General features: G+C 39.0%; 1 protein-coding gene across 1 annotated transcript; it reads right to left on the reverse strand.

Annotated features, from left to right (window-relative positions):
• OGA (O-GlcNAcase) lies at window positions 1-27366 on the reverse strand. Its single transcript, XM_045853766.1, has 16 exons — window positions 26757-27366; window positions 22852-22903; window positions 21871-21968; window positions 20437-20567; window positions 18263-18434; window positions 16253-16351; window positions 15095-15379; window positions 13090-13248; window positions 12020-12633; window positions 11028-11202; window positions 7527-7612; window positions 6453-6557; window positions 5692-5777; window positions 5226-5418; window positions 3357-3516; window positions 1-2125 (listed from the first exon to the last, which is right to left on the reverse strand). Exons 1-16 carry the CDS (start codon window positions 26953-26955, stop codon window positions 1989-1991), a joined length of 2751 nt encoding a protein of 916 aa, XP_045709722.1. The 5' UTR covers window positions 26956-27366; the 3' UTR covers window positions 1-1988.
• Window positions 27367-27459: the final 93 nt, after the last annotated feature.

The raw sequence follows: 27459 nt of genomic DNA on the forward strand, positions 1-27459 counted from the left end.
CACATTCAATTCGTTTTATTTTGCTTCTTGCATGATCTTCAGTTTTACAATTCATTTTCTACAGAAACTGAGCTGTGATCTAAACAATCAAGGAAATGTCATTCCAACCTTAATAAATATTCATAGCCATAGAAGATAGCATAGCACTTTACAATCCTAGAGTGATGTATGCATAGGCCTGGACATCTGTCTCACACATCTGTGACCAGACCAGCCCAAGTTATTAGAAGCCAAGAAAAAGCCACAAGCAAATGCTAAAAATCTTGATTTCCATAGGAGGCTGACCCTGAAATCCTCTAGATAAAATGCCGTAATTGTCCACTAGTACAGAAAACGTATTTAAAGAGGAAGTTGACAAAGCCATTTGGACCAGTATCTTACATATTCCTTTCAAATCTCGGCCCTTGAAAATGCAAACCTGGTTCCAGCTTTCCAACATACTATATCCTATCCTGAAAATGAGACCTCCTTCCTTCCTTCCTCCCACCCATTTCAGTGCACACTCATGGGCCTTGGCTGAAAGTCACTGAAGGAAACACTCCAGGCACCACTCTTGAAGACTCTCTAAGTCCACCCTGATGGAATTCTCTGAAGGAAAATGTTTCAAGTTTACTCTCCTTGCCCTTTCCCTCTCAGCTCAAAATGAAACAGCTGATACAAAAATGCAGGGAAGCTGATAATAAAATACTGTTATAAACCTATGGAGAAGTCAGCCAGCCATGACAAAAAAATAAATTCTGCAGAGATTACCTGCTAGCCTCATGCTCAGAACCGTTAAAAACAACAAGTCTAAATCAAAATACGTGAAACTTTCAAAATCTGTAGTTAAAAGAAAAAGATAACCATTAAGTCATTGGTTAAAGTATACTCATTCTTTCTCTTTCAAAAATCCAATACAAACATGCAAGAATTAGACTCTTGATTTAATAAAACCAGTAGTAATAGGTCTTAAAATTAAGGGACAACTGCTCTGGTGGCAAAAGGGACCAAGCAGTCCCTGAACCCTACTTGACATGTCAACCTAACATTTCACATGCTGACCTGCACAGAGGTTAATTTCTAGAAGTGACTGCACTTGCAACAGATAGACAGACCCCTATGAAGTTAGGCTCTTGTACCCAACGTGGCTGTGGCCTAGCCCTAGGTGGGAGGCACTTTAAAACTAAAAACTAAAAACAAAAAACAAAACAAAAAAAAAAGCAAAAGTAAAGAAAAAGCCACCTTCCACTAATTTACATTGTTCAAAGTGCCATCCTGAATCACACCTTTTCATTTTCAAAATGAAAAAAATTACAAAAACAGTGAACACAAAGGTAGGCAGATCACAGCTAGTTTATATACAAAAAATTTACAAATTTGTCATTTTTAGGCTTTTGTCACAAACAAGTGCACATTCGTCCCTACGAAGCACAACATGCCTGAATCAATCATCACTACAGGTGACAACTGGCCCAGGCTTTACAAAAAGCAGAGAAACTGCCCAAAATTGAAATCACTTCTTATTCAGCTTAAACTATGCCACAACCATCCCACTTGGAATTTCCACCCTGAAGCCTCTGAAACCCACTAAATCTTCCTCTTCTCTGCCATGTTCCCAAAGAATGCGACATTTCATTCAATAAGCCGAGGATGACAAATGATTTTTGATTACTTAGGTGGGAAATGCAACCACACTGGATGCAGAAAACAGTGCTGACTACATTTATTTAAGACCCCCTCCCTATAAGCCCATGTAAGAGATCTTGACACCTAACACAGACCCAAAAAGGAGGCTGACATCTGTTTTTTAAGAGGATTTGCAGCAATACTATCTTCTTCCAACCAGCGAGTAGTCTCAAAGTACGATGAGTGAAATTTTACAGTCTTCTTTTTCCAATCCCAATAGGCTGATCTGTTTACCACTCCAGAGGCTAAACTGTATGAAGACCCCAACCACCACCCACCAGGTGAAGTTAAGAGATTTTTGGACAGCTCAGTGTCAACAAATGTCACAGGCTCCGACCAAGTATAACCACGTCCTTTGGAAATCCTTCCATCTTTGCAATTTCAAAACATCCTAACTTGCTGTAAAATTCCAGAATTCTTTTATCATCTGGTCTCACTTCACAGAAAGCCCCTCGGGAGCCTAGAAAGAAAACAAATAATCAAAATATTTGCTAATTAGAATTATGGATGTGAATTGTGACTAATCTTTAATAGATCTCAAATGTTATCATAATCAGAGCTTATCTATACCAGCCCCTAAATTTCACGCCACAATTTTAAAATTTCCATTAATTTTCAATGAATATTGAGTATTAAATACTGCAGTGATAACTATCTTAAATGATGGACATGTTAACTAGTTTGAATGTGGTTATTATTTCACAATATTTTTCAAATCATTAAATTTTACACCTTAAATATATACAATTCTTAACTGTCAAATATACCTCATTAAAAATAAATTCAATTGCCAGAGTGAAAAAGGTGAAACAATTAAGACCCCTCTACCGCCCCCCCCCCACCAAAATCCAACTGTGAGTTAAATTCTTCTCCAAAAAGAAAACTTTTCGGGAAAAGGTTGTAAGAAAGCTCAAAGCAAAAGATGCCTGTTTAATGTTTTAATGTAAAGTACCACTGAGGGACTCACAGGGCAGAACCTGTTCCAGCATGTGTCATAAGCCAATATAAGCAGAATGTGTTGTATATTCTAACATACTCCATATACCCACCTGGGTGCTTCAGTTCCGAGCACAACACAAAGAGAATTATGCTTGCTTCAGAGTTATTTCAGTGACCCCACCAAGAGAAACCACTGACTCAAACAATACAGAAATGCAACAAGTGCATTCTAAGTATCAACCACCCTGTAATGAGGGCTCAAAAAGCTGCCTTTTGTACTGTGCAAAGGCTAAACAGTTTTTTCTACATTTTTAAAAGGCTATTTAAAAATCGTTTGTGGCCCTTAGAGCGTAGAATACTTCCTATCTGCCCCTTCACAGAAAAAAGTCTTCAAATGTAAAGCCACATAATTTTGAAGCCTGAGTTCACATAAATTCAAAACAACTGGCACTCTGCATTCTTAAATGAAATTTCTCAGTGATGTTCATTTAATTTTCCATATATTTATTATATAACCTCGTGTTCACTTCTCATTTAATTCAGGTGCAAAATAAACATTCATAGCATAAAAGAGCAACATTTTTCAATGATTAATACACATGCAATTCTTGCACAACTACTACTGCAGAAATCAAATCATAAACAGTGGGGAACGGAATGTAAATGCACTGTAATTCACTTCTTTTTATCCTGAAATACAGTCCTGTCTCCATCTAACCTGAACACCAGCAACTGCACAAACACATACTCACCGTTGGCCTTCAATGAAGACAGGAGGCAAGCCATCATGCTTTTGGCCACACTTGGGTCAGTTACTTTTTTGTGAATATCCATCTTTATCAGAGAAGGGAAGTTGGCAAGGAAAGTTTCTGGCAAAACTTCCTGCTCTTCATGGAAACTCAACATTATTTTCTAAAAATTAAAATTTTCTAAAAATTAGAATCTCTTTTGATTTTCAGTAGCCACTCATTATATATCTATATCCCAACTACAGAACTCAGCAACAGGAAAGGAAAATAACAGTCAACAGCTCTTCCAATCATAATTACCACATGTAGAATTAGCTTATAGTTGTAGCTGAAGCATTTTCACTTCTAAAGACTTTCTCTAAATATAATATGGTATATCCTGGATTGGATCCTGGGACAGAAAAAGGACTCTGATGAAAAAACTGGTGAGTGAAATTTACAATAAAGTACAAAAGTTATTTCTCAGAGTTGGATGATTGTAGAAAATGGGTGAGGTATATACAGGAACTCTGTATTACCTCTGTAACTTCTTTAAATTTGAAATTATTCAAAATAAATTTTTTAAGTTTATATATGGCTTGTACAAAATTGTGAATGTACTTAACACTGCTGAACTGTACACTTAAAAATGGTTAGAATGGTAACTTTTATGTGACGTATATTTTACCACTTTTTAAAAAAGGTTTGTTATTAGGCACACTGGTCATTCTTTATATGTTCTTATGCTGAAAACCGTAGCTGTCAGATAGGAAACAGCAACATGTCTACAGCTCAGTCACCAGTGTGCTGCCATTAGTGTCAACGTGCCTCGAGCGAGGCCACTCCAGACCAGAGTCTGATGACACGGCCATCCATCCGGCTAGGGCAGCAGGTAAAAACTGAGAAACTACAGAGAGAATGCTGAGTACACTGGTGTGGGGAAGAAAGGTAGAAAATTTCAGAAACGGAAGGAACAAAGTGAGAGTACAAGTATGTATCTAAAAATATTTATTGAACATAAAAATTATCCTTAAGAAAGAACTATTTTTTTTAAGATTGCATTTATTTATTTTTAGAGACAAGGGAAGGGAAGGAGAAAGAAAGGGAGTGAAACATCAATGTGTGGTTGCCTCTCACGTGCCCCCTACTGGGGACCTGGCCTGCAACCCAGGGATGTGCCCTAGACTGAGAAACGAGCCAGTGACCCTTTGGTTCACAGACCTGTGCTCAATCCACTGGGCTATGCCAGCCAGGGCAAGAAGGAACTATTTTAAAAATGCATATACTGATGTATAAACCAAAACAATCATTACTTGATCAATATCAGGCACTTTTTTTTAGAGCAAATATTCAAAGAATTTGGAAGACACACAAGTGCTCCAATCAGAAAACAGACTCTCAGAGAAGCTCACCCCTATTGTTAATTAGGATGAGAAAAGCATTACTGAGAAAGGTAAGTTAGCCTCCAGACAACCAAGCAAAGAAATCTGAATTACCTACACTTGCCCTGAGTACCCAGAAGACCCTAACATCCTTAAGTTTGATGTTTCAGAACAGAGAGAAAAAAGGTTGGTTTTTTTTTTTTTTTAAATAAAGGTTCTTTAATCACCTGTATAGTGTTTTTACTTGAGGAAATATTACAGTGCTTCCAAATGAAAAAGTGTCCTAGCACTGAAGGAACAGTAGAAAAATAGCATGCTAAGAATAAGCTCTAATTCTCCCCTGTAAGAAATTTAGAAAGCACTGAGATTTTAAAATGTGTCTTCTTGGAGGATACATCTTGGGGAGGGCAGGGCAGGGCAGGGGAAGGGAGGGGAAGTATCTGCTTACTTTTTATTTTAGTAAGTACTTAAGTGAAGATTACTATAGTATAATGCTAAACCTGTGTGTTACCTCTGCCTCAGACAGTTCTTTGTCACCATTTGGCTTGGTGTACTTCTCTTGCATGAAGGGAATCCAGGAAATTTTACATTTTTTAATGAAGGGGGTCACATCCACAGTGCCCAAGGCATAACCACATATGCCATCTTCATCTTCTAGGACAAAACAGTAATCCAGGCTGAGGGAAAGCAGCCCTCCTACTAGCCTGTTCAGAAGAAAAGAGGCCAGAGTGAGTTTGGAAGTCACTAACACAAAATTCACACCTCAGTGATGTTAAGGCCCAAAACGAATGACAACCTGTGGAAACTACGCTCAGTGTACAAAGAAACTGGAAATACACGCATATTAATGTCCGTGTTTTATTAAAACTAAAGTGAGATTTCTAAAAAAACTGTATTGCCAGTCACCACCTCCCCTCAACCTGGTAAACTTGGCTTTTAAATAGCTCTTTCCCAAATCCAAATACTTCATCACATACTTGTCTCCAATAAGGTCAGGCTGACTTTGAAAAGGTAAACCCACTCCATCGTCATACATTTCTCTGCAAATCTTGTACACGGAAGCCTGAAAATATAATCTAGTTAAGCAACACATCAAGAAAAGTGGCAACAGAACTTAACAATGTGACTCATAAATCACACTGGACTTCTAGGACAAAATGTCTGGCCTGTCACAATGACCACCTTTGCTTTGTTAAATTAAGATTTACTGAGTCAGAGTTGTGACACTAATAAAAAGCAGAATGGTTCTAGTAAACACTGAGAAGTGCTTTGCAGCAGATGGTTAATTATAAGAACTTGAGTAGTGGATTCAAAATCCAGCAAACTCTGAGATTGTCTCAATTTTTTGGAACATGTTTTATAGATGTTACTGTCTTTTTGGGTCTGCTTTTCTCTGTAGCTGACTGTCAACAGCCTACAGGCACTCCCCAGCGGAAAATCACAGAATACTAATACATCAGAGAAAAGCAGCCAAGGACAACATGTCATTTAGACACAATGAATGTTTAGTGATTCCGACTCTGAATATATTTCATCTGATTTTTTTTAAAGGGAAGAATTAAAGAACGCATCACAAGATGTTAAGAGGCTAAACTCCTTAGGTTCTTCCTTAAATATCACCCCCCTCCCATGATCAAAGTTCATGTTTAAGACAGAACTGATTAACCAGGAAATCCAAAGGGAAGTAGTAACGTGCACCATAACCATGCACCAGGTTGGTAGGTAGATAGACAATTACCTCATCTTTAGGAAAATATGGTCTGATAGTATAAACTTTGGAGGTAGGTGTCAGTGGGGGTGGTTGAAAAAATAGATCATTTGCCCCATCAATTGGCAGCAAACGCTGTGGGAAGGAAAAAAAAGGAAATGAATTAGTGTTGGGAAAATATCCATTTCTTCACGTGGGTGTGCACTGCAGATTACCAACTTAATATTAACTGGCTACTGCAGGCAGACCTAAAGAAGAGGGGTGTACTATGCTTTACTAATATAAACACTTCTTTGCTGGGGGAGGGGGAATGCTTCTGAATAGAAATCACCCAAACTGAGTTACATAGTTTTAGTGGCATATTAATATGGATTTAAATTTACAGTAAAAAAAAAAAAAAAAAACACAACTCCAATTATGACAAATTATTTTTTAGAAAAACCAATCTCATATAGACCATCTTTCTACTAAAAGATGGCAAACAGAATGTCAGGAGGAGAGGTTTGGTCTGAAGAGGGTTATCTGTCCAGGAGACGCTTTATTCCCAAAGCAATGCGCTTCAGTTTGCTGTGCGCAGCAGAGCACCTGTTGGGGGGAGAAAAGTAGAGCACCCGAAAAGTCCATGAACAAATTCTAATACCAAAAAATGCTTCATGTTTTGTCCACATTTTCATTAACAGACTGTTCTTTCAAGTGTAAGTTTTATTTATAAAATAATTGTGAAAGTATCCAAAAGCCCTTTCACCATTCATTTGCATAATTATTCATCCTTTTTGCTCATGGAGTTTCCACTGGCAGACAAGCATGCGCGCATTGTGCATTGCGGGCGCAGATTAAAATGCTGTGCGACCTGCAAAGAAACAATGTGAAGTGTATACCTAGAGCCGCTGCGCTTCGCAGGCGCGGGGGGAATTGGCAGCATCTCCTTCAGAAATTACTGTGAAAGAGGAGGAAAATTTGATTTAAAATCCAGCTATGTAACTAAATTGAATTTGGGACTAGAAAGCCTTCGGCAGACCAATCCTTCCAGCCATCTGATGCGCAATATAAGGTTTCTCATAAAACAAAGAAAATGTCAATTCAGTTGTGAATTCATATTGATACCTGGAACTCTCCTGCTAGACCACCTCTAAAGGCCCAGGGTTCTTGGTCTCCAATTAAGAACTGTGCTGAAGAATGACTACGACACCCTGTTGAGATCAGATCCAAGCGGAGAACGTTACGAGAAAGGGGATTCCTGGGGTCTCAAACGTCCAACAAACTAACAAACACTTTGTGGAATAGCTGTCTAACAACAATAATCCAGGGTTTCAGGACAAGGCTGTGATAATAATTTTTAGCAAATTCATAATCATAATGGAATTTTCAATACTGATGTTCCTTTCTCTGATTAATGAATAATAAATAATAATAAATGATAAGAGCGCTACCCTTCCTTTAATTGTTGGAAGAAAAGTCTCAAGTTTTTGTCTGAGTCAAGCTTATATATTCCCTATAAACAGCTATAAAAATCAAGTTAGCTGCTTGCTCTGTAGTGAAATGACAATAACTATAAAGTGAAACTAATGAAACAGATAATGAGACATTTTATTATCACAGCCCATGAAGGAATCAAACCTGTCTGAAGTCACATTTTACATTTTGAGGAAGGGTACAGGTGAAGGGAAGGGGGGGAGGGTTAATCTTGTCAGAAAACTAAGGTCAGCAGAATGAATAAAGGAAATTATTCACTAGTTGACAGCAAAATACAGTGAGAATGATCTCTCCCCCACCAAACAAGGACAACCCAAATTCAGACTGGGCTAGTAACAGTACTAGCCTGACAGAAACAGAATTAAGGAGAGCCGACCGATGCTCCTAGGTTGTCCAAAACGAAAACATACTTTTCTTCGAAGTATGACAATATCTGGCTCGCCCGCATGACCACTGCGGTCTTTGCAGTGCACTGACACATGCACAGACCAGCAAGCTTCAAGGTCTAGAAGGCAGCACTGGGGCTCACCACTTAACCAGCTTCACATTCAAAGGCAATAAATGCCGCTAATAAGAGGTAAAATTAAAGGCAAATATTTGGAGGCCAAATCAGAATCACCTGCCTAGTCTTCTGACAAGATAAGCAGCGCAATATAGTTCTTTTCCATCTGAAGACAGCATTCTACCTCCTGTTCAAGTTAACAGTCTCATCAGTACAAGGTATAGTGTGCTAGTCAGACAGTCCCAAAGCAAACCATTTTTTTTTTTGCTGACAATTCAGGCCCTTTAGAAGATTATATCCAGGTTTGCAATTTTTTAGGGGTAGGGGTACTTTAAAAAAACATGTATAATGTAGTATTTGTAAAATAAGTATGAAATGGGGTCAAAATTTAGGCTATGAAGAAAGCCTGCCCCATCCCATAGCTCAGTGTAAATTTACACTGCAGGAAAAAACTGTACCTCTCAAACTTTAAGATCAGCCAATTTCCCCTATCCCCCACTTTGAGACTACAACATAACTAGCACTTCCAACTATTATAATAAAAAGCTGCATGTACGAAGAGCTGTGTAAATGAAAACATGGTTAATGCCTCAGTCGCTGCGCAAACGTGACTTCAGTTCATGCCTACTGCCCTTAAATCTACCTGAGCTACCTCACAAACAGAACCTTTCAATTTAAACTAATTAATCATGACGCGCTGTGAACATCTGCCGCTGTCCATCCAATAGTAGTAGACACTTGTGCTGAGGATTCTCCCATCTGTACACAATGGGGAAGAAGATAATAGAAGTCGTTAGTAATCAAAAGTACTGCACAGCCACATTCTTTAAAGGACTGAATGCCAACTGGACTGGAGAGAGGAGGAAAACAAAAGGTTCTAATCAGTAACTCCCTGAAATTACTATAGAGCCATGAAAATACTCTCATCATGAGCTTTCTGTAAAGCTATATGAATGCAAAGATGGTCATAAAAACCTCTAAGATGTTCTGACCTTGAGATTGTACAACAGCTATCTATACAATTTGGGAAAGCTGTGTCATACTTGTACAACACAGAAGTAAAGCCTGAGTGGGAACAACACAGTATCTATATAATCAAGAATTTTTTGCCCCGGCTAGGTGGCTCAGTTGATTGGAGCATTGTCCTGTACATCGAAAGGTTGTGGATTCAATTCCCTGTCGGTATACATATGTAGGTTGCAGATTCAATTCCCAGTCAGGGTGCGTACAGGAGGCAACCCATCAATGTTTCTCACATTGATGTTTCTCTCTCTCACCCACTCCCCTCCTCTCTAAAATCAATAAACATGTCCTCAGGTGAGGATTTAAAAAAAGAATTTAATTTTTAATAATTCTGGAATGAAAGGCAGGGTGGAAATTTAAGATTTAAATCCCTATAAGGGCTAATTATAACCCTCTGGCCAGAAGCCTGGAAGGCAATTGCCATCATCCAAAAACCAACATAGAGGTTTTTCCTGAGCCTAAGAGCAAAGATCGATCACAGAAAATGATCTCTTGGAGCCTTTTAACAAGAGGTCAAAAATCTGTTCTACCTGCTGTGCTATGTACACAAGAACCCAAAATTCTGTATTTTCAAATTAACAATCCAAGACTATATACTCTTAGCCACTAATTAGTTGTACCACAGGGAAACTATTATTTTTTAATATTTAAGAGCCCAAAGTATACAGGCAGAAAGTGATAAACCTCACTGCCACTGCTTTTTAGTTAACCTAAGCTCACACTGTTACACACATCTACTTCACCACCAAGACCATGTCATGTAACCCGTCATAGTGTTTGTGACTACTATGAAAACTATGACATGTCAGTTAGCCTTGCTGCCTGCTGTGTGCTGTATTGTAAGTCCATTACATATTCCTTACAGCTGGATTGATAACCTGGAAATGAAATGAGGTCCTTGGAGAAACTTGGCCATGCTGGTGCTTTTTACCAAGTTTGAACATTTCAAAAAGAAAAAAAAAAAATGGGTTTTCAAAGAAGACATACAGAAGTGAACAGAAGTTCACTTAATGAACACAAGAGTTTTTAGAGGGCTGAAATTTCCATCCCCTGCTAAAACCAATTACTTGGTAGAGAAATAAAGAAAAAGCCATGTGAAATAATACCAGTAGCACCAGAATAGCCCACCACTAAAGCTCGCATGCGCACAGGGCTGGGAGGATGGCTTCCTCTTGCCAGGCCCCTTAGGTCATTTCGGCAATTGTTCTGTTAAACAGCATTAATATTATCAAGACACAGCAAGCAGCAGAGAGCTTACCCAGTCACAACTCATAGTGTCTCATCTCCAAATCAGGTAAAAATGATATACAGGGTTCCATCCAGGAAGCATTCAGTCATAGCAAGTTAAAGTCAGTACTTTCTAACACATTTTCAAAATATTTATGCTGAATTAGCCCAAGGGAGAAAAATCAAAGTGCTCTATGTATTAACTGAGACTTGCACCTCAAGTCTGCAACAATGGCTATACATTTGAAAAAACTAGGCAAAGAATTTAAACAGAGTTGGAAATTCGCAAGTTCCCTAAATGTTTTTCTCCCTGTGGGATAATCTGTCTTTTTCTTTAAGGGACAATATATCTGAGAAGAGATTATTCCTGGTGCACCTACCTAACCACTGTACAAAAGACTTCACCATTGACATTATACTCTTGATATCCCAAACATAGGAGTACATGTCATAAAGGATTGTCCTGTTGGCACAATTGGAAAGTCGAGTGAACATTCCCATCACTAGTCCGCACATCTCTTCAAACTTGGCTGCTCGTGACCGCCATTCTTCAATCTATTAAGGATCAATAAAAAGACTCAAAAAATTGCAAGCTTAACAAAAGAATCTAAAACATAGTTATAAACGAAACTGTTTGTTATCCGGTGCCTGCAATTTATCTTAACTAAAGAATGACTGAGCTTACACGCTTTAGACAAGCAATAAAAGTTCATGTCTGCCTGGCCTAGTAGCTCAGTTGGTTAGAGCACAGACTGATAGACAATACACCAAGGTTGTGGGTTTGATCCCCACTCAGGGCACATATGGGAATCAAACAATGAATGAAAAAATAAGTGAAACATCATATCAGTATGTCTCTCTCTAAAAATCAATAAATTGAAAATTTTTTTTTTTGCCCTGGCTGGTGTAGCTCAGTGGATTGAGTGCAGGCTCAGAACCAAGGAGTCCCCAGTTTGATTCCTAGTCAGAGCACATGCCTGGGTTGTGGGCCAGGTCCCCAGTGGGGGCCATATGAGAGGCAACCACACAATGCTTCTCTCCCCCTCTTTTTCCCCCTCTCTCTAAAAATAAGCAAAATATTTTTTTAAAGTATCAGAAGTCAACATTAAAAAATTTTTTTTTAAGTTTGTGACTGCTCAAACTGACAAATATTCCTAAAATAATCACCTTTGACTTTCCTTCATTCCTAACTATAAGGTCAAACTATGGAACCATACATACCAGATTACGCAGAGTCCACATCCACTTTATAGAACATATACTAAGATGTGGTCAATTTTCTGCCAGTTACCAATGTACTCATTTAATACCTCCTCTGTATCACCAGGGGACTCATCCAGGCTATAGAAGCATGTAAATTAAGTATACTCACTTTTTCAGAGTCTTTTCCTTTGCAATTGACACTGACAACACTGCTATTTGCTCGAAGCCACTGAAACTCTCGTAACATCTGTGCTCCTTTGGGCCCATGCTCATAAGGTAGGTAGAAAAGATCAGCAAGTAACTGCAAATCCTCCAGAGTCACTGGTTCTACAGAGTACAAAGGCTTTTCATTTGGACCCGGCACAAACTGCTCCTTGTTTGTCTGTTCATCAGTCTGCATAGGGGCAATATCACTGATGCAATCTTCCTGCATAGACATCTCGGGGGATTTTGATTCAGCTATGCTCTCTTTATCAGTGTCCATTGGTTTCAATTCCTCTGCCATTTTAGCCTCTACAATTTCAGTTAGTATTTGATTGTCATTCTTGTTGTCTGTTTCTTCTTGCTTTTCCACCACCATGTCCATAGGCTCCTCATCTGGCTGTTTCTTTTCTTCTTCCTTGGTCAGAGCCGTAGGCTCACCACTCAAGGCTGTGCCCTGGCTCATAATGGGCTCCTGGTAAACAGTTGTAACTACAGTTGTGGCATTTAAAGAGGGTGCTGCCACCAGGGGAGTCCCATCGACTACACTTGCTTTGGCTCCACTATGTGCAACTTGCCTACCTACAAAAAGAAATGGCCAAACAGACAATCAGAATTAGAACAAATCAGATCTAGAGAAATGTTTTCTTATATCTGTAACTGAAACCTCAATTTCAGGTTCTAAATTACATGAGCCCTAAGAAAAGTACAATTTCTCTAAAATCACCAGGGAAGTGGGGAAAGAAGAAACAGATTATAATCTGTTATAACATCCCTAAACATTCTAACACAATATTATCACTTCTTTTGAAAATCAGTATTTAAAAAAGTTAAATAACTGTTTCAAAATAAACACATTTCAAACAAATTAGCATTCCATCAGGATAAAAGCTATTTAAGACCAAAAGTAAGATTTTAAAAACCTTTTCTCTAGATCCCTAATCATTTTGTTTTTGTATGGCAAGGCACATCAAAAATGTTCTTTATGACTCAAACCACGTGATCCAACCCCCTTAACAAAGAATGGCCAAAACTCACTGCTGTACTGATGAGGCACGCCAAATTCCTGTAACCACTCTGTCAGAGCTAACTTTAGAGCCATCTGTGGACTATAAAGTACATCAGTTTCAATATCTTCATCACTGCCTTCATTTTCTAACTTGATTTGGATTGATACAGTACTGTCTTCACTGTCAGCTGCAAAAAGAGCATGAAAACAGTTTTGATTTAAAAGCCTCCTGAAAGTGATGGGGGACGAATGCAAAATACTAGTTGTCACGGTACAATGAGCGAAGCAAAGAACTGGAACAAGAACAAACCTTAAACAGAAAAATGCAACCGCTACCAAGACCCTTCACTGAACAGCTTCACTTTGAATAGTTATGTGAATGTACTGCTAAATGTAAAGTCCCCACTAAAACAAAAACCATTAATTTTAGAATTACTGGAAAAGTCATTCATAAATGTCCAATGAGTACCAATTATTGAGAACACAAGGTTAAAGGCACTATGCTGTCCATAAAGAAAATATTCCCTACCTTTCAGGGGTAATTTAATAGGCAAATAATTATTTAAAAATGGGCAAATAAATAAATGCATTGGGGAGAAAGAGTAAAATAAATTAGAAAGCCCACATAGAAGCATAGATAATATGCAAATAATGAATCTCTGAACCAGGTTAGTGACAGAGATAATTAAGTATGAACTCTAGCTTGATATTCAAAATGCTCTTATTCTTAGCTATCCCCCGTATTTCCCTGTACATGGCCCAGTTTGGCTAATGTCTACTACTTTTCAAAATGCTCCATCTCAAAAATGCCCTGCCTTAAAGGAGACAGGAACTAAGTGCCATGAATATAGAGGGGATTATATCCCTAATTTTGTGGGTGTTTTATTAGAGAGGGGAAAGGTAACAATGATTGAGCTTTAAAGGGAGGCATTTGTTTAATAAACAGAATTGGAAGCAGGGGTACAGAACTGAGAAACAGAACACAATTATACAGCAAATACATGGTGACGGGATATGACTTTACTGCGGGTAGGCACAAAGTGCAATATACAGTTCATGGATCATAGAAATGTACACCTGAAACCTATATGACCTTATTAACCAATGTTACACCAATAAATGTAATTCTGAAAATAAAAGTATATAACTAAATACCACCAAGCATCACACTGTGACATTTCAATATGCCCAAATGATTTAGAATTCAAATAACTCCAGATTTTCAGTATCCAGTGTTTTCACCTCCAGCCCACCAACCCTTTAATGCCCAACAAGCCTTACTAATACTTTGACCCAGCTGAAGTATCCCTTCCTCTATACAATCGTTTCTCACCCAATTTGCTTATCAGAAATAATCACTTCCTTCTGCGTTCCTATAGCACTTTGTAGATAATTATCTCCACACTTATTACATATAGCACAGTTGCCTATATGCTTTATACAACATCAGAATGTGTTCGACAGGAGGGAATACTTTATTCTTTGCACCGTTAGTGCCCAGGAATATGCACTTGCCACACAATAGGTGTTTAAATGTTAATCAATACTAGTTAGCATGCTCTTAACTGAAAATCAATTAGAAATTTTTTATAAATAAAAATTCAGTAAACCAATATTTTAAAAATGAAAATATGTTCCATAAATGTAAGCTGAATCTAAATATGTGAAAAACCTCAGATAGGAATAATTCAACTAAAATATTCCATTGAATAAAAATCACCTGAAAACACAAAATGAATCAGAATTCTAGAGAGAACATTAACACTAAAAGACCAGTCAGTCTAGTCCTCACAAAGCCTAAGACACATTTTAAAAACAAAAAACTGAGGCCTAGCGGTTGTCATTAAGTAATCTGTCGAAAGCCACTCAGCTCTTCCACCATATATTTACATGTACTCATCACATTCATAGGACTGAACAACACTTCTTTTAAAAAATCTCTTAAATTGTGGTTACAAAGGAACACTTATTTGCCAGTGCCCCCAGACAAATCCAGCTCTCCTCCCAAGATCAAGGGTTAAGCAGTCTACTTACTCATCACCACATCTTTTCTCACTCCGTTCATGTTTGACTTGTACCAAGTGGCAAGGGTATGGATAGCAACGTAGTTGGCTTCGAATTCGCAATTTGGATTAGTCAGGACTCCTTTTAACCGTGGGATGAGTTCTGTGGACCTTCCTTTGTATGGGCCCAGAAATAGTCTCTTCTGATCATAATCATTAGCATGAATGTTATCCCAGATTACTGGAGCTCTCTTAATAATCTTAGAAACCTCTTCAATGGACTCTACTGGAATTTCTTTAGAAACAACTTTGGGACCTAGAAATAATGACCACCTTTTGTTAAAAGACCCTCACACATGGTTTTTCAAAACATACTGCATACAAATATTTTATTACATTTTCTTTGTTATATGTATACTTTCTAACAATTTTTCTTTTTAAAATAACATAGCAACATGTTTTTTTAACTCAGTTTTATTCATCCACACACCCTATTTCTTCAGATTTCAAGAAACAAAATTAGTCAAAAGTATAAATATTTAAGATTTGGGCAAGCTTCCTCAAACCGTTACGTTAATAAGAAATATATTTACATGTAAACAATTTCTTTTCCCATTATAATATAGTATACCCTTAATTAGAGAAACCCCAACTTACCTATATTCTGGAAGGGTTTCTAACCTTGATTCTTAAAAGCTAATACACAGCTTGTTGATTACTAGCTGTCAATCTAGCATGACAGCTTTCATTTTATAAAATAGAACAGTCTTCTAGGGCTGGGATTAATACCCTTTAGCCCAGTTACCAATAGATCTATTATTTATCAATAAATAAGATTTAGGTTCACTAGAAATCCTCAAAGATGTTTTTTAATACTAAGTGAAAAATGTATACTTTGTAAAAGGAAATTTTAAATTTTACTTATATACTTAGTTTATTTATTGAAAGGAAGGGAGAGAGAAACATTTATTTTTGTTGTTCCACTTATTTATGCATTCCTTGGCTGCATAAATGCAACCTTGGAGTATAGGCCAACACTCCAACCAACTGAGCTATCCAGCCAGAACCGAGAAAGAAAATGTTAGTAAGTTTTCTAGTTAAGGATCAGATTTTAAAAAGTATCCAATTAACCAGAAGAACCAACTCCTCCGGGTCCTAAAGTTTCACTATATAAATCTTAAAGACTTACCTGTCCAAAGCACCTCAATTCCAGGTAGAAGCTTTTCACCCACAGTCCTTAAATAAGGGGACTGAGACACATTTGGGTAACAGAAAGTGCCACAGTATTCTGAATGCGGGAGGGAAATAAGTAAAATAGTCAGAAGTGAAATGGTCACGAGTTTTTAAATGCGGAAAAACATGTCTACCAATTCTAAATTCTTTTCAGCCAAATCATAAAAGGCCTCCATGTCATGCCCCAAAGGAAGTAAACTTAGGAGGGAAGTTCATTTATGCATCGATTCATTTAAAAAAAAAAGAGTTCATAAAATCTGATATTCTTCCTCTAACAGTAGTACAGATCAATCCTATGATCACTAGAAATACAAGTTTACTAAACAAATAATTTAAAAATTTAGCATTTTCTACATAATTCTGATTTGCCTATATGTCTTGAGTTACAATCAGAGGCCAAATAGACTGAACTGATATTGTAACAAAGATTGCAACATTATCCCTAAGGCTTAGTACTCAACTGCAACTAAATGATAATTTATAATGAATTAATAAGTAATCTTATTGAATGATCTCAGTGAATATCATTTGATTAATCATAGAGTAGCAGGCCACCAAGATAAGGTCCATGGCACACAATACCTGAGACAGACATACACATAAAGTTAAATGACCTGTCTAAAATTTCTTAGGATTCATTTATGTCTTCCTGAATAAGAGGTCAACTCTTGGGACAAGTTCTTAAAGCTGAATTTTGAGAAGAAACTAAAAGAGACTAAAACATTTTCAATGGAAGCAATGAGGGAAGAAAGGGAGGAAGGGAGAACAAAGGAAAAAAACACTAAGCTTTTTATGCCAACTTCTGAAAAGAAAGGACAGAGGTATGTGGGCAGAAAAAGGGTGAGAGGAAATGAGAAAGTGATTAAATTAAAAGCTATGTAAATTTTTTTCTACTTTTCATTTGATAGTGTTCCTAATACAGTAGTTTCCCCTTATCTGCCAGGGTGTATGTTCCAAGACCCCCAGTGGAAACCTAAAACCTCAGATGGTACAGAAGCCTATAAATACTGTTTTTCCTATACAAACATGCCTGTGATAAAGTTTAACTCGTGAATTAGGCACAGTAAGAGACTAATAGTAAAGACCAATTGTAACAATAAACTGTAGTAAGTATGAATATGGTCTCTCGAGATAATCTCATTGTACTGTACTCACTGTTTCACTTAAGGGAAGCACTTTATCCCTTCTCTCAGTCATATGTGACCTGCCAGCATTACTACTGTTGCACTTTGGGGCCATTTTTTTTTTTTTAAGATTTTATTTACTTTTAGAGAGAGAGGAAGGGAGGGACAAAGAGCAACATCAATGTGTGAGAGATACATTGATGGGTTGCCTCACACACATACTCAGCTGGGGGCCTGGGGACATCATTAAGTAAAATGAGGATCAGCTGACCACCAGCGCAGCAGTCCCTCTACAGTCACCCCACCACCGGTCAGCTGGGTCACCAGCAGGCGGGTAACATATCCTATTTTTAACCGTGGCTCACCACAGGTTACTGAAACTGCAGAAATCGAAACAGAAATGACAGGGGACTGCTGCATTTCCAGTACTAATACATACATACAATCTTTTGCCTGTTCAGTTGTCATTTACTAGGCCCTAAATTTCTCCAGTTTAAGACCTTGAGGAAACATCTTCTAGAGAAAGAATTCCTACCTTTATACACCCGAGAGAGAAGACAACACAATAAAGCCCATACATGGTCCTTTGGAAGTTAATGCACAGGGTTCGGCAGAGGTAATGCCTGCTTGAGTGAGGATGGTAAGGTAATATATATAGGGGTGTAACAATTTATAGTTATAATTTGAACATTTTATATAAAACATCACATGGTGTGCTAGAGTGTGATATTGTTATGTTACAGAATTACACGCTTATGATTTTGTAATAAAAAAGGGGCATTATTTGTGCCAGACCCCTGTATTTCAAGAGTAGATAAATATAAAGTTATTATATACCATACCTGTGGGACAGAAGAGGAAAGTTTCTGGTTCTCCTAGGTACTGATAAATTTCATTTGTGATGGAGACCTGGGCATGAGCAAAAGAACTGAATACCTCTTTGTCTGCTGCACACATATTATGGTCAATATCATCAAAAAGCAAGGCAAATGACCTGCATCCAAACTGAGAAACCTAGGAAAGAAAAAAAAAACAAAAAACAACAAAAAAAGAGGCCTTACCAGCTCATCTTAGAATAAAAAATACAGGATTCCAAACATCAAAGCATATACTTAATAGTCATATTTCAAAGTCAAATATTTCCCTTGGTAAGATGTTCAAAGCCAAAGCTACCGTTTTTACACTATGTTAAAAAGCTAGACAGTTTTGGGGCCCACTTTTTTCATTTGGGTTTGAATGCAATATGCCAGTATGTTCCAACAAAGCTTCTACTGAACACCATGTGGCCTACCTAGCACCTTAGCTGCTAATTATAAAAGACCAAACTGACAGAAAAATACAAAAACATGAACAATAAACAAACTCATGACATGAAAAATCCAGACCTGTTCTAGTCCCAAAGACACAATGATGCTAATTAATCTCTCTGCACACAAACTTTAACTAGGCCATGAATCAGAAAGAATACCACAGGAGAATTTGATCAAATAGAAAAATAACTTCTTAAAAGCTTATTCATGGAAATTTAACTACCTTAAATTTTTACTAACCATTTTAATGCCACAAATAACATAAACCTTTGCCTAATAAAAATACATACATATTTATCTATCAGCAAACATATGTATCTGCAAACTTACTTTACAAAAAAAGTTGTGTAACTTTTAGGATGAGTAGAATTTAGAATTCAATCTGGTTCACCAATAGCTTACATGTTTACCTAGTCCATTTTTCTTCTCACCTTGGAAAACTAATCATTTCCAGACTAAATTACATTTCTTGTCCATGTAACTGAGGGAACTGATGTCCAACAGGTAAAATGCTCTTTTTTTCTATAACCTCAGTCACAAATTCAGTCAAGCACCCAATAGTATACAGTTTCTCAAAATGTGGGTCTGGATGGCTTAGCATAGAATCACCTATGCTCTGAAATAACTCCCCACCCCAAATCAGTGTAAGAATCTCTGGGAATGGAGACTATTAGTTGGCATTCTTTTAAGTATCACTTCCAAGCATTCTTTTAAAAAAGTTCTTACACAAAGTGTAGTTTGAGAAGCACTGGTACCTCCAGTGAAGTCACTTTAGAAAATATCCCTCTAATAAAGGCATTAAAGTAAGAAATCTGTACAAAAACAAATAGGAATTTGCTCTCCTTTTAACATCATAAAAACAACACAGAAAACTTAGTTTCAGTACTGATTCAGGGAAAAATAATGAAAATGTTGGGAACCGCCCTGCCTGGTTTCAGAAGCTGTAACCCCCGCCAAGGCTAAGGCTGAGGGAACGACCTTGGACCATAAGCCACTAAGGATACAAGGCTTATCCTCCTGGTAGGAGCTCCGCTTCTGCTCCTTTTACTTCATCCATAACTGGCCCCCAATGCTTGGTTGGTTAGCAATGATGGGTAAGATTCCCCAAGGGGGGAATGACCTAAGACAGGCACGATCACATGGGAGGCCCCCAAGGAAGGACTCTGGGGGCTACAGCAAAAGGGGGTGATGGACCCTTGCCGCTCGGCTTTGACAAAGCCTGAGTCTTCATTCTGTCTCCTAATCTCTTGACTGCCTCACTTCCCTTGCTCCACCTAAGCCTGGAACAATGACAGGGTGGTGCAGCCCTATGCTGGAAAGGGCAAGTTCCCTGGGTGATCAGGCCTAAGAAAGAATATGTAAAATCCTGTGAAACCTGCTTTGTTTAGAATGCTCTCAATTAAATGATAAGGGTCCAAGCAAGAAGTAAGTTTGTTCCTCAAAGTCTTACAGCTCTTTAGCTATCTGACCCTGACTTAAAATAGGCCCTCAGAGTTCTTTGTTATCTACTACTTGACCCTTACTGCCTGACAATGATTAGCTTTATCTGTATTCCAGTACAAATGAACCAAATAAAAGCCCATTGAGGAACAGGCTCCTGCCACCTTTCCTCCCGAAGCAGATCACGTCTTGGTAGACTTATTCTCATGAGGGGTTGGGGGGGCTGCGGGTGGAGCCCCTCCACATGAAAAAGTTAAGAAAGTTACCTGATCCAGTTTACGTTTCAATGTAGAAACTTCCTTGGGATTAGAAAAGGTAATGTCCAATCCAGGTGAGATGGCATAGATGAACTCTATCTCATATTCCCGTGCAGCAGAGATGAGAGTCATAAGTTGTTCTAAAGAACAGAGTCCATGTTTTTAGAAAGTAGCACAGAAAACTAAAAGAACCTCACCTTTCGGTTGAAGAGCTCACTTTCTCCAATTCACAGTCAAGAAAGGAAGTCCGTAATTTCACAAAATTGTCATGTTCAATGTGACAATAAAAACTGTTCTTAAATACCAGGGTTAGATGAGGCATTAACAATCCTGACCCCTCATCTTTGTTAATGACTGAAAAATATTCATCACAGATTTTAAGTTTTTAAAATGTGACAGTTTTCCTAAGTAAACTGAAACACTATTCCATAACGGTATATCTTCAGGTAAGTTTCAGTGGCATCTCAAAAGTTTGAGATGACTATTTTATTTTGAGTATGGATCACATTAAAGTTTGTTATCAGCACCTCCAGAAAAATTAAGTTGAAGACACACTTAAATTATGTAAAGTAGTAAAAAACAGTCAAAGTCAATGGAGATGGGGTTAAGTCTTAACTGCTTCTGCATAATGTAAGAAAATTTTGTCTTTGGTGCCTCAGCTACGCTCTATAACCAAACATACTGTTAGCTACAAGTGCACCATTAAATCCCAAGTACAAAAACGTCTCCCCATGCACTCAAGTCAAATCCCCCACAAAAGCACCGTTTGTCTAATTTACAATGAGGTTCTGTGATTTACTACTTCCTTACAAATTTCACATAACTAATTCCACACAAGAACATGCAAAATGAGGAGAGTTTAAGATGGCTTTTCACCTCAGTATAGGCATAGACTAGGGTTAGGTCTTCCTCTTAAAGACGGGACAGCGATCAAGTGGTTAAGACCAAACATATTTGAGCCTAAAGCGAAAGGATCAAAACACTGATCCCATCTTTTATTTACCATTTTGGTATTTTGTGCATGGACTTTTTTTTTTGCATTGTTAGGTTTTAAAAACCACATAAAATATTATTTATCCCAATTTTTGAGTCCCATAAAATCTACACCCAAGGTGGGTGCCTCACTTGCCTGGCGCCAGGCCTAGCCCTGCTTCAGCACTGCTTTCATCCAGCAGCCCACTGTTTAGACAGCTGGCAGACGTTACAAAGTACAATTTATGATCACAGAACAGACTGATATACCCAGGAATCACACCACGGCTATGCACCATTAGTGCTACTCTTTCAATCTACACTAACTCATGTGATAACCAAACAGAAAAAAGGAAACTACCCACAAAGTGAAAATAAAATACTTAATAATTCCTGTGCCACTATATTAAAAATATAGCTGTTTTCTTCACATATTCTGAATCTATGGACAAAGACAAAGACAAAGATTACCAGCTTCCTCCACTGAATACATCTCTCGCCAAAACATCCTGTGTTTGTAGTCATCTTTTGGGGCATACAAGTATGTATTTAATTCCCATTTCTGAAGCCTTAAGGGGAAAGAAAATTACATATGTATAAACAGGTAACACACATAGGCTGTAAATCTCAATTTTTCTCCCTTCTTTTTAATAAAAGATTTTACGTTTTTATTTTTAGAGAGAGGGGAAGGGAGAAAGAGAAACATCAATGTGTGGTTGCCTCTTACGTGTCCCCAACTGAGAACCTGGCTCGCAACCCAAGCATGTGCCCTGACTGGGAATTGAACCTACGGCCTTCTGGTTCACAGGCAGGCACTCAATCCACTGAGTCACACCAGCCAGGGCTCTATTTTTTTCCTTTTCTAGAAGCATCTCTATCTCTTAATAAGCTAATAATATTCTGGGGCAATAGCTTTTAACCTTTTTGTAAAACAGTGGAACTATAAAAAAATACTACAATGAATATTTTTAGAAAGCATATTGAACAGTCTTACAACAAAAAACACAACTCTGGATCTGGCTGGGTGGTTCAGTTGGTTGGAGCATCATCCCCTACACCAAAGGGTTGCAGGTTGGATACCAGGTCTGGGCACCTGCCTGGGTTGAGGGTTCAGCACCTGGGGATTTAAGGGAGGCAACCTTGCATCGATGTTTCTCTGTTTCTCTCTCTCTCTCACACACACACAAAATTAATATATCCCTAGGTGATAATTAAAAAAGAAAAACATAAAACAAAAAACCCACACAACTCTGGGTGAGGCTGGTAAAGCCCAAGACCTATTCAGCTTCCCCAGGAAAGTTTGAAAACCAATGGCCTAAGCGAAGAAGAGGCAAAACACCAACTTTTGAAACTAAAAAATCATCAAAATGCATCTGGCCTATTATTAGTATTTCTTTAAACAAAAGGATATGTTAATGATTTAAGATTCTGCATCATAAAATAAAATTTTACCTTCTAAAGAGTTCTTTTCTCTGTTCCATAACCCAAGGTCTTCCATAAAATCCTGTATTTAAAAAAGAATGAAATTATTTTCAAGTTTCAAAATGTGTTAAACTGAGAAAAGCAGGTTACAAAACATACACTGTAATCCCATTTTGTAAAAAAATATGCACAATATACCAAAACCTGAAGGGTATTTTAGTAAGTAAACCATTCAAGTGTCTTTGGATGGTGCTATTATAGGGAGGTTTTTATGCCCTTTGTGCTTAAGTAAATTTTCTGATTTTTCTACCATGAACACATTACTCATATGATAAAGTTATTAGAAAACACACCCTGGCTGGTGTGGCTCAGTGGACTGAGTGCCGGCCTGCAAACCAAAGGGTCACGGGTTAGATTCCCAGTCAGGGCAAATACCTGGGTTGCAGGCCAGGTCCCCAGTAGGGCGGGGGGGAGGGGGGTAGAGGGCATGCCAGAGCAACCACACATTGATGTTTCTCTCCCTCCCTTCCCCTCTGAAAATAAGTAAAATTAAAAAAAAAAAAAAAGGATTATCTCAATCTTACAATGGGGGAAAGGAAAGCAAAGTAATCCAAAATTGCTACGAATAAAAATTACATCCTAGAAGGGTAGTTAAACTGCTTTTAAAGGGGAAGAGGAGATAAACAAGGCAGGAAAAAAAATCAAGAACATGATTAGAAAAGAATCTGATTGACCCACTTTTATGATTACATGTTTTTAAGTTCCTGATATAATAAAGTCCCCAAAACACCATAAACTACATTCACAACGAATTTAACAGTTGAACTGGACCAAACAGGAAGCTCTCAAGCAATCTCAATTCCTGAGCAAACGTTTGAACTGAAACTTCAACATGACTTGCTCCAGTGTCCAAGGGGCAGAAGCAGTGGGGGGAGGGAGGGGCATGGTCTCAAAGCACAGTGCAGGAAGCAAACCCACAGACTAAGGACTTTACACAGTGGTGTAAGCACCAAACAGGTATTTGGAGCTCATTGTTGTGCTATTCCACAGTTTACAACTCACCTAACCTTTCTTTTCCACCTCTCATGGTCTAATTATCTGCAAGAGGTAAGGACAACCTCTTGGATGCACCATGAAGATGGTTAAACCTGTATTTTGAATACACATGCACACGAGCGCACACAGACCCCTACCTAAGAACCTAAAACCAAGATTTATGAAGTGTATTAAGTTCCAATCTCTAAACAAGATGGTTACTCTGCACTACAAACAAGGAAAATAACAGACCAAAGAAAAATTCATCACATACCAATATAGGAAACTGAGCATTTTCAATCCTGACAATTCAATGTTACCCTCTTACAGGTGATCACCCTCTTAAGGTGATCTTGCCTAAAATAATAGGTAAATTTTATATAAGACTTTATAGCTTTCCCAGAACACTGAGCATTATCATTTTACCTCAAAGTAGGCATTAAACACCCCGGTAAAGTTATTTAAATATAAAAAAGAAACATTTTTAAGTGTCTAAAGTTTTAGTTGGAAAATGAAAAACCTACCTTTGCTCTTTGAGAGTCAGGTTGGTTTTGAGTCAACGGGCACCACAAAGAGGAAGCAGTGCTGTTATACAGAAGGTAAAACCAACAGAGGTTTGGGAGGGAACGAACACAAACAAAAAAGGAATCCTGCAGCACCTACAGTATTTCTATCATTCATTTTAGGAATGGTGCCAACGTACAAATATTTGGGGGGGGGGGGCGGGTTCAGGTACTTAGCCACCAAGAGAACATAAGAGGGAAAGGGACAGGATTTGTTGTGAATGGGATGGAGGGATGAGTAAGAGACAACTCTATTCTTTGAGTAATTCTGTTTCAATACCATGCCTAAAACCCAACCAACTTATTCAAACGACAAGCTTTTATCCATATTTACTGAGGGCAAGCTTCCTTAGACTCACTCTAGTCTAAGGTGTCAGTACCGCAGCCGTACCTGCCAGCACTCCTCCACATCAAGATCTCTGATGGCACAAGGGACTTTTCCCCTACAAAGCCCCTGCATTCAAACAAGCCCGAAAACTATATCGAGTAAGTCACACAAAGCAATCGTGTTTTCATTAACTTCCACTTCAGTCAAATACAAAGTAGTTTTCCATTGTCCTCCCCTAAATTCTGCAAGTTTTTAACTGTTTCACTCCCTACTGAAAATTAGTCTATTCTCCACTACAATTTAACTATCTAAAAATACAATAACCATCACCCATCTTTCATATGAGTACTCGATGCTAAAGATTTTGATTTTCAAGATTTTCAATCGATGTGCTGCAGGAATTTTTAAAACATGCAACACCTGACTGTTCAGTCAGAAATACGGACTTTTCCCTTAGATTGTCAAAAGTAAAAAAATGACAACAGCCAACACCACAACAGCCATCCAGCGTGAATCAAAATTATACCTACTTTCTTTTGTCAGACTGGCAAAAAATGTATTTTTTGGTGTGCCACAGAATTTTAGTAATTAGTCTGTGTGCCATGAGATGAAAAAAGTTGAAAATAGCTCCTCTACGCTGGAAAAGCTGAAGCTCTCAACTAAGAGGGCAACCTTCTTTCCTTTTCTGTATCTTTTTGTCTTTTAAAAAATTTTTTTTTTAAGATTTTATTTATTCTAGAAATGGGAAGGCAGGGAAAGGAAGTAGAAAAACATCCATGTTCCAGAGATACAGGGATTGGTTACCTCTCAAACGCCCCCAACAGGCGACCTGGCCACGCAAACCAGGCACGTGCCCTGACTGGGAATCGAACCTGTGACATTTTTGTTCACAGGATGGAGCTCAATCCACTAAGCCACGCCAGCCAGGGCCCCTTTTGGTTTTTTTACAAAGACAAATTTTTATACATTTTTACTTCTATACATACCATCACATACAGGACAGAATAAAGCAGACATCTGGGAAACCTTGAATCAGCCAAAATACTTCAGAAAACTCAAATACTTGTTGTACTCGAGTAAACAGTAACAATATAAAGTAACATTGTAACTGGTTAATGTTTTTATACAATACACAGCCAAATACTTGTCTACTACATTAATAAATTGTCATGCAGGCACGCGAGACGCAACCACACGTTGTTTCTCTCCATCTCTTGCTCCCATCCTTCCCCCTCTCTAAAAATAATAAAATATATTTTTTATATTGTCATACAATCTCCTGGTCATTGTCCCCAACTACCAAAAAAGTCCATCATTTCTCTTAAATGGAAATAGGAGGGGAGGGAGATCTCGAGGAGGACATTTTTTAAACCTCTTCTGCAGTCACTAAATTAAAATTCTGTATCTGATAGGAGAGTCAAAGCTTCCTGCCTCAGAGGCAAAGCACAGTAGTTGGCAAAGGGCAATTTTCCAGGCTGCAAATGAATCTTCAAAGGGTGGGGGACAGGGCGACTGGCCAGCAAACACAAAAATCCTAAACTAAGAGGAATTAGAACTACTAACGGCCCACCGTGCTTCTCTTCACTCCAGGAATACAACAAGCACACCTGTGTGGGGTTTTCCCCCCAGACTGGGGACAGCATCACTATACACATTTTCCCACTTGAACAGAGACCACCCTAGGGAGAAACACCCTAGGGCACAAACGCGTCTATACTCCTCAGGAGACCAGTACTAGGCTCCTTACCGCCGCCTCCGCAGGAGAACGCTGGGCTCAGAGCCCAAGGCGGGTGGGGTCAGCCGCAATTGCCAGAGGGGAATTCGACGCCATTTAAGAACGAGGGGGAAGACTTGCACACCTCCTCGCCTCTCGCCTCGTGTTAGCAAGGTCAAATTTCAAATCCAATCGAGTACACCCTTTAAGAGCACCCTCCGACCAGCACCGCCGCCAACCCGCACGAAGACAGAACCTGTTAGTGCTGAGGCGAGGCGGGAAGAGGGACGCTCACCTTCCACCACGCCGCACAGGAACCTCCGAGCCCCTCCTGCCGCCCCAGACACTGCTGCTCCCCCAGCCCCGGTCGGGTTGTCTTCTCCGGGGGCCGGAGTTGCCGGTGGCTCCAACGATGCACCAGCAGAGGCGGCAGGGCTGGCGTTGAGCTCGTTCTCCCGCTCCTCCAGCGTCGCCTGGCTCTCCTTCTGAACCATCCTCCTAGGCCTCCGTCCGCTGGGCCACAGGCCCAGAGCCCTGGAGAGGGCCTCGGCTCCAAAAGCTCGCCCCTCCTGCTCCTTCCCTTCCCCCTCTGCCCTTCCCCCTCCCCCTCCGCAGGGACCTGAATGCCCGGATGAGAAGGGCGGCGGCACCGGAGCGAGCCCTTTGTCAGCCGCTGCCTCAGCCTAAGCTGGGGAGCCGGAAGCCTAAGTCGAGAACGAAGCTGCAATCTCTCGTTCCCTGGAGGCAAGTGGCCAAAGCTTCCTTCTCGCTCTGTTAGCCTCTGTTGCCCTCCCTACAATCTTAGTCTTCCGCTATTTTACCCCCGAAAACCCAGGAGCTCTCCTGCCGCTGCCTCTACCGCCAGCTTCCTGTTTATCCGCACTGCGCCTGCGCCAGAGACCGGCTCAGACCGGTCCCCTTAGCCCGGCCCCCCCCCTCCTTCTTTGGGCCAGCCTATTGAGCTCATTCGGTAGGGGGAAGTAGAACCAAGGAAACGC

This window comes from Phyllostomus hastatus, unplaced genomic scaffold (assembly GCF_019186645.2).
Source record: "Phyllostomus hastatus isolate PE091 unplaced genomic scaffold, TTU_PhHast_1.1 phas_scaffold_1066, whole genome shotgun sequence".
NCBI classification, from domain to species: Eukaryota; Metazoa; Chordata; class Mammalia; order Chiroptera; family Phyllostomidae; genus Phyllostomus; species Phyllostomus hastatus.

Excerpts from the sequence above, each read along its gene's own strand:
- OGA (XM_045853766.1), bottom strand. The coding sequence starts at position 26,955 with ATGGTTCAGAAGGAGAGCCAGGCGACGCTGGAGGAGCGGGAGAACGAG. Across the intron at positions 13,249-15,094 it reads GAGAAAAGATGTGGTGATGA|CTGACAGTGAAGACAGTACT; the intron begins GTAAGTAGACTG and ends CTCTTTTTGCAG. Across the intron at positions 5,419-5,691 it reads CCTGACCTTATTGGAGACAA|GCTAGTAGGAGGGCTGCTTT; the intron begins GTATGTGATGAA and ends TCTTCTGAACAG.